The sequence below is a fragment of the Megachile rotundata genome, chromosome 7 (genome assembly GCF_050947335.1).
Source record: "Megachile rotundata isolate GNS110a chromosome 7, iyMegRotu1, whole genome shotgun sequence".
NCBI classification, from domain to species: Eukaryota; Metazoa; Arthropoda; class Insecta; order Hymenoptera; family Megachilidae; genus Megachile; species Megachile rotundata.
The window spans coordinates 16856756-16871293 of NC_134989.1; the positions used below are offsets into that span (position 1 = coordinate 16856756).

General features: G+C 35.9%; 1 protein-coding gene and 2 long non-coding RNA genes across 7 annotated transcripts in view; 1 reads left to right on the plus strand and 2 right to left on the minus strand.

Annotated features, from left to right (window-relative positions):
* LOC100882268 (ATP-binding cassette subfamily G member 4) overlaps nt 1-14538 on the minus strand; it is a 14898-nt gene continuing 360 nt past the window's right edge. The window contains exons 2-13 of one of the 3 annotated variants that reach the window (XM_012292058.2): nt 13633-13741; nt 9346-9476; nt 6073-6190; nt 4885-5074; nt 4580-4725; nt 3359-3597; nt 2960-3256; nt 2729-2889; nt 2490-2658; nt 2306-2406; nt 1894-2235; nt 1-1821 (exon numbers count right to left, since the gene is read on the minus strand). In XM_012292058.2, the coding sequence (XP_012147448.1) occupies nt 1663-1821; nt 1894-2235; nt 2306-2406; nt 2490-2658; nt 2729-2889; nt 2960-3256; nt 3359-3597; nt 4580-4725; nt 4885-5074; nt 6073-6190; nt 9346-9476; nt 13633-13688 (2109 nt within the window). In that variant the 5' untranslated portion in view covers nt 13689-13741 and the 3' untranslated portion in view covers nt 1-1662. Of the gene's footprint in view, nt 1822-1893; nt 2236-2305; nt 2407-2489; nt 2659-2728; nt 2890-2959; nt 3257-3358; nt 3598-4579; nt 4726-4884; nt 5075-6072; nt 6191-9345; nt 9723-10063; nt 10360-13632; nt 13742-14538 lie in introns of those variants that run through there. The other 2 variants (XM_012292057.2, XM_003706109.3) reach the window with 2 other exon arrangements.
* LOC105663402 (uncharacterized) lies at nt 8109-9265 on the minus strand. Its single transcript, XR_001096893.2, has 2 exons — nt 9158-9265; nt 8109-8986 (listed from the first exon to the last, which is right to left on the minus strand). It is a non-coding gene; the product is annotated as an uncharacterized LOC105663402 (long non-coding RNA).
* Nucleotides 13741-14538, plus strand: part of LOC143264838 (uncharacterized) — a 7241-nt gene continuing 6443 nt past the window's right edge. For 2 of the 3 annotated variants that reach the window (XR_013038803.1, XR_013038804.1), the window contains exon 1: nt 13741-14498. This is a non-coding gene — a long non-coding RNA (uncharacterized LOC143264838). The remainder of the gene's footprint in view (nt 14499-14538) is intronic. The other variant, XR_013038805.1, reaches the window with a different exon arrangement.

Below are 14538 nucleotides of genomic sequence, written 5' to 3' on the forward strand. Positions count from 1 at the left end.
TTACGAAAAGCATATTCTTTTATTCGTAATAAACATACGCTATATAAAATACAACGAAGATTATGCTAATTCAGCATAAGCGCGTGCATTTACATGCACGATATTATTTTACAAAAGTATACATATATGCATGTATGTAGACTGATCGTAATCGATCACGCTAACGTTTTAAATATAAACATGTATAATTTATACCATTTGTGTAAATAGATACAAAGGTTTTCCCGTTAAAGTACATTTGTCAAGTCAATGAATACCTTTAAGATAAGACGCGATAAAACACATCCGTTTCCTCTTTTTTTTTTGATTTCTCGAATATTATATTCCTAACAATGATTAAAACTTAAAGAAACGATCGTAAATCGACGATAAGTTGTTGAAATTTTAAAGCTTTCTTTTACACACTATCTCTACCCGTACCTTTTCAATGCGATTTATAGTTTCATGAAAGTAAATCCGCTTAAAATATATATAAATCGTAAAATATAATACACACTTTATTTATAAGAGACATGTTAATTGAAAGAGTTACGATAAATGTAATGATTTTTAGTCGATTCTCTATAAGGTATATAAGTCCCCGTGTATGCGACGATATGAAATTGATAAATGTTATTTTATGATGCTTTTTAAAAACTTACTATGCGATACACTGAGTAAACCTGGCAAGATAATCGTTATTTCCAACGTTGTTCTTAATCAATAAGAAAATAACGTATCGCTTTAACTTAACAACCCACTTTTCGCTTTTCTGTAACTTGTCTACATCGTCAAACTCACAGCCATAGGTGGATAAAACATGTGATCGCTCACAAATTGTTATCATTTAAGGCCTCTTACTCCTTTCAAGTCATAAATTTGCAAATTCTGGACTAATTGATTCCATCCCCTTTCTTAACGCGCTGACTGGCATAGTACGAACAAAATATAGATCATTAAACATGTAAATTTCCTACTTTTTCATACTTTAATTTTCTATTTTGAATTCCTAATGTTATTAAATTACTGTTATTAATTTTAGTAATTATCATCGGGCATCTCTAACCCCTATGGCAACCAACGCGTTAACTGTCCCTCTGAAAAGCAAAGATTATACACATTCTGTGTGTACTTACGATTTCTAAAAGTTGTGCTACCACGTAATTAAAGAGACGAAAAGGTACCCTGAATAAAAACGTCGTTAGTCAATTATGTTAGTTATTTCGTTGTGATAAATCTAATGATTGAATAAATTATATTAGCCTAGATCGTACAAATTCGATGTACAGGCATAAATTATACGCGTAACATTTGATTTTTTCGAAATATTAAATTTCTCGCGATGATTCGAAATCGCTTATGTGAAATATCGGTGGCACTTCGACTTCGAAGATGAACGAAATTAACACGTTGATTTGTACGGTAAATCTAACCATATCTAGAAACAGATAATTTGATTGAATTTCTTAATCCGATGCTCTGGTACCTCTTGCATTTTTTCAATTGTTGGACTAATCTAAATTCGTAATGCTGGTAGTTAGTAATACTCCTGCCCACACAACGTATTAATTACGTGCTTCGCTTGAGCGACGATGTTAATGAAATGCATTATCGCGTTCTCGAGTGTTCCATTATAAAAAAGTGTTTTTTTTTTCTGGACTATATCAATACAAATAGTGATCTCTATCGCGCAGTCTTCAGTTTCCAACGAAGGAATAGATAGGCAACGATTCGAAGAACAACGAATATAAGGAGCAGGGCAAGAATATCGAGCGTAAAATCAGCATCGAGCATGTCCAGCTCCTCCAAAGTTGTCTCAGGATTTTTAAAATGGCAGTAAATCTGTAAAATTCCATCATTAATGGAGAATTATACGAGACGAGTATACTTATGTATGCAAATGAGATACGATACCTGAAAACACTTGAGTTTTTCTCGACCAAACGAGTACGTAGCCAACGCGGTCCCCTCGAAACCGTATCTGATGTAACTCAGATACGTGATCCATCTGAGATACACAGGAATAGCGTCGAAGCTAACGAAAAATCCTGAGAATAGTAAGAACGGTACAGACATAACCGGTGCCAAAAATACACCATTCTGTACGTTCATAGCTGCTCCAACCACCAATCCAACCGATTGTGCGACGAACGAAATCAATAAACATGTTCCCATAAACATACTAAATCGCATCATATCCGTTGGCTGACTGGTCAAGAAGTATACGATCGTTACATAAATTACGCAGAATACCGCCTGCAACAGAAAAGGTCATGTGCTTAGAATATAGAAGTGACAAACGTTTCTTTTCTAGTTCGCTTTTTACCTGGAATGGTATATCCGACACGGTAATAGCTAGATAGTAAGCCTTCAGAGAATACCATCTATTAAAGTTTTCTTTCAAGAGTACCGGCAACTCTAGTGGAACTGTAACAAGATAGACCGTTTTAAAACAAGAATCATGTTACGATTTAGACATTTTATACAAAATATTCGATTATGAAACATACAAGACAATATCGTGATGGTCATGGATGTGTACATAAGAAACAGCATGTTGAAGAAGAGGAATCCAAGATTGCTAAGCACCTTAGCACCATCATTTCCAATGTCATAATACAATGCTCCGATTAATAGTCCTACCAAGACGTGAGCAAAAAGTCGAAGATACATAAGTGTCTGAAAAGATTGATTGATTAATTCGCGGCACTCGAGGTGCTAATCATTATATAAATCGATCGGAACTCACCCAATCTCTACGGCTGAAAAGCAATGTTCTCTTCAAAACGATCCAGAACTGTTGGCACTCCGAAGTAGGATATCTCTCAGGTGTAACTACGATCGATTCGTCGAGCAAGGCTACATCAGCGTTGTCTTTCTTTTCCATATCCATGGATATTACGATTTCGGCTGTAATATACGTGTTGATATTGAAGGCGATAATTTTATTTCTCTTATAATATTCGTTCTGCCTACATACCTTGTTTTGTAATATCATTCGTGGCGTAACTCGGAATAATCCCTTTATTAGTTATTTCTTTTGTTTTGTCCTCTTGAAACTTTTCCTCCAGATTACTAACGTCATTCTTGTCTTTCGTTTCAGCACTCTCTTCGCTGCTCGCACCTTTTTGAAGCAACTCGCTCGTCGCGTTATTCAATCCTTCTGATTTATTATCCGGGAAAGGATATCCTTCTCGAATATCGTATTTTCCATTCTTGATTGCATTCACCAAATTCTTGATGTTGTCTCCGTACTCTCCGCAGGACACCTCGATTACTGTGAATGAAATCACAATGTAAAGGCTAGAAAAATGTTCTTTCGAAGAAGGTCAGCGTACTAAGAAGAGGAAAACTAGAAATATCGCGTAACGAGACTTACTGAAAGAGGCAGGATTGTGATAACTGGGGCAATTGAGTCCGATATTTCTGAGGAAAGGCACTAGCTGCGAAGTGGAACCTTGATAAACGCATTGTCCCTCTGCCAATGTATACAAAGCATCGAACATTTCAAACAATCTGGCACTAGGCTGATGAATGGTGCATATTATTGTTCTCCCTCCTCGAGCCAAGGTCTTCAACAACGAGATGCATTGGAAGCAAGACGACGAGTCCAGGCCGCTGCAAATCATCGAACAAAGAACGCTGTTGGTCACTGAATTTCTATCATGGCGTCGGTTATAATTTTTTAATGTCCGATAAAATATGTTGTGCCGTTTCGCGTAAGGACGATGATATCTTTCTGTTTGTCTTCGTCGAATTGATTATTTACATGTATCAGACCTTGAGTTAAATGGACGTTAATCGGTTGGTTACATTTTGTTCCTCTTTATCTTATCGCCCAAAACGAACGATTGTGAACCTTGAAGAACCGGTTGTGCGAATACTTATTAAGATTTCGATTAATTATTGCTACAAGGCCACGCTGATACAAGTTCATAAGTTACAGCCTGTCAGTGAACGATAAATCGAGTAAAAAGATCATTATTGTTTTGCGTCCTCGAATACTTGGAAAAAAGGCATCAGTGAAAGCGAGAGAGAAGAGAGTTTCAAAAAGTTGTTCAAAGAACTATGACCGTATACTTTCTCTCGTTGGTTATTACAGGCATTATCCTTTCAGCTGACTACCTAAGAAAACGCATGTCCAAACGTTTTCAAATCACTTACTATCCATTATTAGACTCTAATAAATAGGATTAACGGCACTATTAATTATCGATTAATCTACATTATCTATTCTTTTTAAATCGATGAATTATAATACGCTGGACGCTGTGACACTTATTAAGTATAATTACAAGATGACACGCGCTTCAATTTTTTACCGGAAGAAATTAATATGGATGATTATTCACCGACAGTGACCATGTTAAAACGCATTATATAAAAAGCAAACAGGTTGCTTTGACATTCGCAGTAGTGAAAGTGGAAGTATATAGTATAGTAAAGCAAGAACGTCTGAATAAGTTGACTGATTCCTTGAGAAACAATAAAAAAACAAGATTTTAAAGACGTCCTTGACAACTTTCTTTTGCTTCCTAAGAATCAGTAAACTAACGAGATAAATTGCGACATCGGAAACAGTATGGTTCCGCGTTCTTACCTGGTAGGTTCGTCGAAGAACATTATAGGAGGATTGTTGACCAATTCGAGAGCAATGGAAAGCCTCTTCTTTTGACCTCCGCTCAAGTTCGAGGTCATTGTTCGACGATGTTCGGATAAGCCGAGCGTTTCAAGGATTTCCTGAATCTAAACGAGACAAAGAAATTCAGTTCTTTCGAAATAACAACAAATCGCGTTGAAGTTCAACGCGATCGATGTTCAAAACTATGCGTATGGGATTACGCCTCTATATGCAAATTGGTGGACCTCGCGAAAATGAAACAGAAAAATTCAATGTGGACATACCACTTCCTCTTTTTCTGCCTTGCTGACGTGCGATCCAAGTTTAAGGTTCGAAGCGACTTTCATAGCTTCGGCCACAGTTAAATTCGCATGGAGTTGATTATCTTGCATGATGTAGCAAGATAGCTTTCTAAAAGCACTTAGATTCCTCTCGTGCCCGTTCATCGTGATACTTCCCTCCACGCCCCATGATCTAAACAATTCACGTTTAAAATGTTTCTTCTTCAGTGAGAAGTGTAGAAGATGCTCCAGATTGAGCTAATTTAAACGTGGACTCAAATTAGGATGTTGCAAACGAGATGACCGATTCATTCGTAACTTGGTTCAATTATAGCGTTTAATGTTGAAAAACTTTAGATTCTCTAAACTCGTTTGCAACAAGCTAATAAATATGCGGTGTTATTGAAAACGAAGGTGTGTCGATTTTTGTTACCGTTGCTTATGCGCATAATTCGTACAACACCGAGCTTATGACGTCAAGGAAAATGGAATAATGTCAAAGGTTTATTGAAATTTCGTCGATGACAAACACGATAAACTGGTTTTCTTCTTCAAACTCTGCTAACGGATATAGACTCTTCGTTATGACTTCTTCATTTTTTACGCTTCGACGTCCTTGTCATTGATGACAATGAGTTTTTTAGTTTACGTACTCGTTCCCGTGTCAGAAAAAAAATAAATTATAGAGCAGTTTAGAAAGCATCTGATTATGCCGTTGTATTTATTATCGAAAAGTCCTTGCGAAACGATTGCATAATGTTCAGGAAGAAAGCGAAATCACGTATCCCAGAAAGAAGGTGAAATCGTCCGATGCTGGCGGAACGAAAGTGAAACGCAAGCTTTTAAAAAACACCGAAAAATTTCCTTGACGCGTTCACCGAATTATCTAGTGGCTGACATTTAGGACAGAATGTAAATAATGAATATAATCCATATGTGTAAGCGAAAGATTAGCTTAAAAGAACTCGCGGATTTTCCACATTTAATTTTTTTCAGATGAAAAAGTTATTAATTGAAATATTACACTGACAAAAATAAAGTAATCTAATCGTACAAGCGATTGTCAGTGTGTCAAATAACATTTTTACTACCAGAGTAGAAAACAAAGTGGATAGGGAGCCCACACGTGGATAATAATTCTATGACGAATAGCAAACGTGTTACAAAACTTGCATAGATGCAATGACTCACTTGTATCCGGTCAGGATGTTTAAAAGAGTCGACTTTCCTGCACCGGAAGGTCCCATAATAGCCGTCAGTTCTCCAGACCGAAGCCTTCCACTGACAGATTTCAGGATTGTCTTCACATCTGTAAATCAATGATATTTTACCAATGTTACACGGTAACAATTCATTCTCGATAAGCCATCGAGTCCAATTAAAATTTAATCGTGGACACCTTTCAGTGTTCATTTTCTAAATTTAGGATTATCTCAAATATTTTCGGAATACGAATCTTTTGTAATTAGAATCTTTGAAGTGCAATCTAAAATGTCAATGTTCGCGACGCGTTTTAACAAAGGAAAACGAGTTGGAGTATCGGCAACCATGTTGGTGCATCATCATTTCCTATATCGCAAACTATACTTTGCCCCGACAGTTAAATATCAGGGATAATGAGGCTTGCCTTATCGCGTGATATAAATTGGTATCATTTTTGTTATTACTTCAACGTTAAGCATGGTTAACATGAAATTTATAAATTGTGCTTACTACTCGTTTATTATAATTTAAAATCGAAGCAAGCTTTAATACACGATTACCTAAAGATTATTCGTTTAATTATATTGCGCATCAGTAATTAACGTTGCATTTGATAAATCAAAACCGTCATCGTGATATTATTACTGTTACGTCACACCACAAATTTATGCATACATATCGCTTGATTGCGTGACTGGTGTGTTTTTCCTTCTATTGAACATAATATACTCATTTACTCGACCGAAAAAAATAGAACTTTATTTGCGGACGATAAAAGATGCGACTATAAAGTTGTGTATAACTTTATGCATATAATGTTTTAACCGTAAGCGTATTCGTTTCAGCAGACTTAAACTGCGAATTTACTAAAAAAAATTATTACATAAACTCTGACCATGTCAGTTGCTTTTTACAAGAATGGTTAACAACCAGCGGTATAAATTTAAATGACCTAATAACTAACAGAGAAAAATAGTACCAGGAAAATAACACTAGCAATTAAAAATAACTAATTGAAGCGTTAAATTAAAAAGAGTTAAATTTTCATATCATGTCATTGCAATTAAGTGGAACATTATGTTAACTAATTCGTTCTTATTTTATAAAGTATCACAACCGCGAACGATGAGCAAATATTCTTAGTTACTAGGAAAAATGTCCTTTGGATAGACTCTCCCTAGAAATTCTATCTTTCGTTCACCAACTACGTTATGTGTGGAATAAATGACAGTGTTAACGAAAACACGAAATAAAAGTAATAAAATAATCGTTGGGATTCTCTCAACAGCATTCTGACAAGCAGCGAAAGATTTGAGAAGCGAAATGTCAAGGACCCTCGACCAGTGTTTCTTCGACTGAACGGTAAAACGTGCTGTCAATTTAATACGCGAAGTGTTTTTATATTCACACATTTTTTCGACTCTACAAGAACCTAAATAATGATCACGATATTTTGGCTATCGCAGGAGAGCGTGACTCGAAAAGGCTGCTCCTCGTTGCGCAAAATCAGGATTGCAAAAATGTTGCTATAACGCGTACGTTCACTTTCTACGGCTGGTCATATTTGCTTGGATCGTTCTATTCGGACATTTTGCTGGTAGATTCATACAATGCGTAGAAGCACGTAAATCGAAAGAAGAATCGGAGTCCAATTGCGAGAATGAACTTTGTTCTCGAAAACAACGTGTGCTTATTCCATTCATTTCGCCGACTCGTCACAGTGATTTTTCATTCTACTCTGTATTTAATCGAACCAATGTTTCGTAACGCCAACGTAACTGGACAATGTAATTATTCTATTGTTTATAATTAGTAACCGAATGGTTGTTGAACATCGTTGTATATTTTTTAATGGTTGACACAAACTGCATTATTTGTTCATTGTGAATAATTAATTTAAAAAAGTATCGAAGCGCATTTAACATATTGGTCGTACAACGTGTTATTAGCATACGGTCGTTTACTTTTTCTCCTTGTGCTGTGGTAATATTAGTACCGTTAAAAATTGTGTTCTTTTAATTACGTATTGTGTTAATCATCGGTAACGTTCATTAGAGTCAATGTGCTAACGAATGTCTAAATAAAGGTAAAACGAATGACTACTTTCTTCGCTTCTGTTGACTTTCAAGCTTTCACATTTTAATACAAGATTCTGCAAGTAACGACCGATGTTTGTATTATTATTGAACTGAAAAGCAAAATTGTAGAATTCAACAAATGATAAATGTATTTTTGTTGGTACTCGAAACGAAACGACAACGCGATGTCACAGATACAAAGGTTTATCGCACAGCTGCTGCAATTGAAACAGTAAGCTGCTCCAAGTATAAATTAACGATAAGTGGGAACAAAGACTTACATTTTCAAATTACTCGTCTTATTGTTACGTTTGCCTCACTGTTGATTCTAATTTCTCCTGAGCTATGTATTACTAACATCTTTTTTAACAAGCCTATTTTAAACTGATTCGACAAAAATTATTCTGTAATAACAATGATCGTTTCTGTCGAGACTGCGCTATGAAAATGATATTCCAAACCTTATTTCGCAACAAGTTTTCTTACAAAATCTCGGTCACTAATTCATTCTATACGTTCCAAGCGTATAGAAAGTTATACAATTTTCCTGACAAAATAAAGAATTCGTGAAACGAATAAATATTTGATTACAAGAGAAAACTGCTGTTGCTAAATTATTTCACTATCGCCATTTACTTGAAACGTGATGCAGATTTTTATTTCTAATGTTCGTATCACCCATTTTTCTATCATTATGTTATCTCGTAAATAGCACTCCAGTGTTGATAAAGAATTCTGTGCAACCTGCATTATTTCAGATACATGCCTATACAAGGTACGTATTTCTTTCACATGGATTACTTTCACTTTATGGTCAATGTCATCTAGAACAAGTTTTACCCGCTCAGCATAAGATACAAGGATACTCGAATGTACATTTTAAACAAAGAACGAATACCAAATTATTTCTTTGATACAAATTTTATTATTAACGACTTGAAAACATTAAATTGCCTGTTTTATTCGCAAAAATCTGATCCACTCAAACTGCTTACCTAGTCGGTACGAATATGCAGGTTTTACGAATTACAAGTTCAGATATCATGGAATAGTATTTCATTCTACGATTACACTGACATTTCAAATGGTTGGTCGAATCATTTTGGGAAAGTAGTATTTAATCATTTAAATATTCGAAGTGTCCAACATATCTGTAATTAATAAATACATTACTTGTACTTACTGTTTCTGCGGCCTTCTCGTACTTTGTACGTCAAGTCGGTAAATGCCAGGTCAACTGGCGGCCTTTTTGGTAGGTGAGTGATGGTTTTCGGTTGCGCCGGTATGATCTGCAACCGTACCGCTGAACTTTTCCTAGGTTCAAATAAAATCTCATTGCTATTATCCTCGTGCGAACAATTTCCTTCAAGCTTCATGTTGTATTCTTGTATTATCCCCTCAAAATTTGTCTGTCTTTATTCGAGCTTAATCTAGGTATACAGGTATTAAGTAGCCTTGTTTCTCTTTTTTCTTCCTCGGTTGATTTTTCGTTCAAACAAACCGGTCTTTTCGCAGTGCCGCGGCCTGGTTACCAGATAAATGTACGATCTCTCTCATTGCCTGGAAAATCATTTATTTTGTACGACTCGAAAACAATGCAAACGATATAACTATCCTTCGCAAACGAAAACCGAAAACGAAAGCACGGCGCAGTTTGTTCTTTTTTATTTAGTCACGCTTCGTTTGTAGCCCGTCGAAAATTAATGCATTGTCTGACTGATGTAAAATAATTCTATACAAAGTATTCAGAAATTGACGACACACGTTTTCCATTAAAATTGTTTAGCTCTCCAATCCACAAAACTATTTGGTCCAAAATTGTTGCGCCAAATCGCGATCGAAAGAGCAGCCGGCTTCGCGGTTAAACAGTTTTCGAATTTGAAATAACGCGGGCTTCTTACATTGCAGGCAAGCAGCGACGCGTGCAAAGAGTCCGATCAAAAAGCAGTGATCATGCCTCTTTTGAAACAACAACTACAGTAATTCTTATCCCCGAGACAGAACCAAGCGCATCTCGACTTTCGAGCTCTTCGCGTCCTCGATAAATACGCTGCTTTTTTCGACGTTTCAAGGCTAGACACCTGTACGCGTATAATTTCCGCACGACTACTTGGTGCAACGAACTATCGAAAACGTAAACGGAGAATCGAGGACGGTACACACGGTCGATTATTCCACGACGATGCTCGAACCACGGTGTCTCGAGACGGACTGGTTGGCTCTACCATTTGCCTGCACCGCGGCCATCACCATTGACCGTCGTTGCTTTCCACAGTTATCGTTCTCTCTTTCTCACTTTACTTTTAGCTCGTTCACTCTACGATGCTCTCTTTTCCCTTCGCTTCGTCTGGCTTTTAAGGACGCGACAAAGGAAGATGATAGTCGGAACGAAGAGAGGGTTAACGCGATTAATGTCCGAGCTTAAAACGACTTGAGCTTTTTAGTTGTATAGCCTTTGGTAATTGCTATTTCAGTAATGGTTCAATTATTCGTTTACGATTAGTTTATCTCGATTTAACCCCTACGCGGTTGCGAGTTTCTTCCTGTAGTTATCAGTGCCTCTGATAGCCCTGAAAAGCAGGACGTCGTGAACTGTTGGAAGATGGACTATCGAACCGATTTCTCCAAACTCTAAATCATTCTACCTTCAGTTTTAATCGAACGGATTTATTAATATTTTTGCATGTGCAATTTTGCAAAGACACTCGAAGAATGTCCGTTATCTTCTTAACTGCCATTTACATTTCTCTCGCGTTTTCTACAGAAACAATACATCGTTATGGACGTGGAAAAGGCGTTCCTTTGACGTCTGAGGTTTATCGTGTCACGTTTCACCGGCGTCATATCCTACCTGTTGAGTTTATTAAAGTAGTTCGCTTCGATCCTCTACGAATCTAATTAATACGCAAACGCATTCTATACTGAATATTTTTTAAACATATTCAGTTATTTTACGTTGTTAGTAGAATACCGATGTGTTTTCAATTTTTCTTTCCTCGTTCCGTTTTTCTACCAGCGTCACGTATCAATGTCGCTCGGATTTCTCATGAATATTTGTTTCGTAGGACTTCAAAGCCGATAAAAATGAGTCCCATCTGTCACGCAATTTCAAAAATATTAAAACACACGTTTCGACATTGCACAACTTTATTAAACAGGTGGTTCGACACCGCTACTTCTATTTAGTTAAATATTTGAAAGAAAACACAAGCTTTGAATACTCTTAACGCTGAAACGATAAGATTTAATATGTCTGATCGCATATGTCATTTTTCACTGAGCAGATAGCGGATTCGCTACCGCAGTGGACGTTAATGCGCGGTAAGACGTACAAGGATACGAACATTTGATATTAAAAAGCTTTCGAGTTCACGATATCGTATATCATTCTCCTTTACTCGGATAGTTCCTTCATTGGAGCATCGGTAGTGTGATAAAACTACCTAGTTGCACAACTAACGAACCGTTTCATCTCATTTTAGTCTTTGACAAATAAATAATGCATGCGTGTAATCACTCAGTAGAATAGCATTTACGATGACGCATAACGCATTCTACGACTAATATGCACTTTAAATATTTTCATAGTTCATACAGTGTACGAGTATGATCAAGCACGGATGATTAACGTTAATCATACCAGAATGAATTGATAGTTTACATATTAACATGGTCTATTCATATAAGACGTATCTTTGAATTCCGACTGAAAATGATTAAAAACACCGAATATGCAAAGGTGGAAAGCTCTTAGTTAACCTGATATATTGCCAACGCCAAGAATCTTCCACGGCTCCCTTTGTGGCAATATGACGAATGCATGACATATATCAAAACCGTGTTTGAAAAGGACTAGTCGTTCACAAAACAATGAACAATAAGGATTCGATTGTGTTCTCCTTCTACGACTTGCATGCTTAAAGTCACGTACACGACGTACAAGATCGCGATGTCATTGTACGCAAGGTTCATGTAAGTATTTAGAAGGACATTTCATACTTTCGTCGTCTTTCTTGATGTCCGATAAAACTGGTTTTACACTGGTTTTTGACTGAAACACGCGTCGAGAAAAATAGTCAACGTGTCTTGTATGTATGGTTACAATATGTGTAGAATACACAGGCTACGAAAAATGTTAAAAAGAAGTAATACTTCTTTATGAACATTAATTTAAGTGGAGTGAATAAGTGAGAAGGGATTTCCAACGAGAATGATAGAAAAAGTGTGTACTGGAATTCCCAAGAAAAAATAATGAGGGAATGAGCTGTCAGTAATTAATTCTGCTTAATTCATTGAATATTGATTGAATGGTCAGAAACGAACTAATTATTCTTTGAAGTTTGTATTCTTCCTGAACGTGTTGATGGACAAGTGACGAATGACAAGCGCAAGAAATCTAACACGATGTTTGTCATAGTAAAAGTAGATATCAATGATTACAGAATTTCAACATTTTTTGTTTTATTCCTGTATATGAGTTGTTAAAAAATTTGTAAATGCTTTTCGAGTTAAATATATCAAGAGCTATGGATTGTATAAATGATTATGAGAAATGTCAAGAAAAAACGTGTTTCGCTGCTTCTGCAGTCGCATAAAATTATTAAAAATTTTGCTTGGCAGTGTAACACGTCGAAGAAAAATGTATCATATTATCAATGAAGCTATCGCAATGATTCTTCACCGAATCTATTCAGAATAAAGGTCGCTTACACAACCAAAAGCACAAAGTCCACGACTGAACAGTTGTCGTTGTTTAGCAGCTACGATAAGAGCATAATTATTAAACTGGTGCAACGCATTGATTTTTATTCTATCGCATGAGCTATGATTTATTTCCAGTTTTTTCTGCGTTTCCTGTTCTAATAATTTTGTTATATAAAATTTCTGACACTGATTATAAATGGACCGTCAGTCAACGCATTAATTTAAGGCAAACGTGCAAATCGTAACATACAATCGTAATCGCTTTCTAACGTCATTATACGTCACATAAAGCAGGAAAGTATTCAGTAGTTGATATTTTAATAGATATTCAAATTTTTCTCGTATCGAATGACATCATCTACATCTGAATTACTGTGTTTCGTAGTAAAGATTTTACTCTAATGCATAAGAAAACAGATCCAAGAATTGAAAAATGACTCGTAATGGCGTAGAGAAATTTTTGGCCAACCTGTTTGAAGTATGTTCGAGTGTTTTATTGTCACTTAATGCGCGTAATAAGACCTCGAGTATAGAAGGAAGCCATGGGAACTGTTCAAAAGTTTTATCACGATGCCTCACGGTGCATCGACACGGCAACCACAAGGTCATTATAATTCGTGTATCGAACTTAACGCGTTCGTTCGTGTATAAATTAATCGACATATCAAAAAAAGGTTTGAAAAAAATTTATTTAAATCAATGAAGCCTGAAAGAATATTCTGGAAAAGCAATTAATTGTCATGTAGATGTTGAGGATTTTACTTACAAATTACTGTTGCTTATTAAACTAGCGTGCCCATTCTCCCTTCCGTGTTCTACCATTGTACAATTTTGTTTTTCACGTGGACGGATTTATGTTCATGTAACGATCGAACCTGAAATCGTGAACATAAATTGTTAAGATAATAATATACGATGAAAATTGGTGTGGAAAAACGAATGACATTTGCAGAAAATCCATAACCACAAGATTCATTGATAGTATCCTACTTAATAATTCTTTACCATCCTCGCTCGAGGAAACCGAAGTGGAATACTAACATTCTGTATTTCTTCGGACGAATAAACAGATTTTACAAATACAGCAGTTCCCTATAAATTACATTTCTATTACGAAATAATATAAATTTTGAAAGTAATCGTCTACAGCGTTGTTTAATTTGTAGTTTCGCGCCGAATAACTTTAGTAGCAACTTGTTAGCCTTGACGAGTCTACAGCAAATATTAATTCATGAAATTTACGTAATCACGCAAAAGAGTCATGAACTTTGCCCTTGAATATTATGTCTTAAGTTTACCAAGACTTTAATAACAATTAAATAATCACGTATTATAACAAATTTTGAAATACGGCGGGAACTCGAAAAATCAATAAGTTTATTCTATTGTTATCGACGGAGTTCGTACTGTGCATTTCGTTCGATTATGGTGAATTAATCTACTACGTAGATTCGGTAAGAATTTATAATTCACAATAGAGTCCGTATAAAAGAAAGAGATAAAAATATGAAGCACCACTTCGCTAATGAAAACTGACACGCACTATATGTACATACAAAGTACAGAAACTTGAGGTTATGATTACCAAAGATCTCGTTCGAACCTTTTTTACCTCTGCAGCTTGTTTTAATAGTACGAACGTAACAATTTTCACATCATAGATGACACAAAT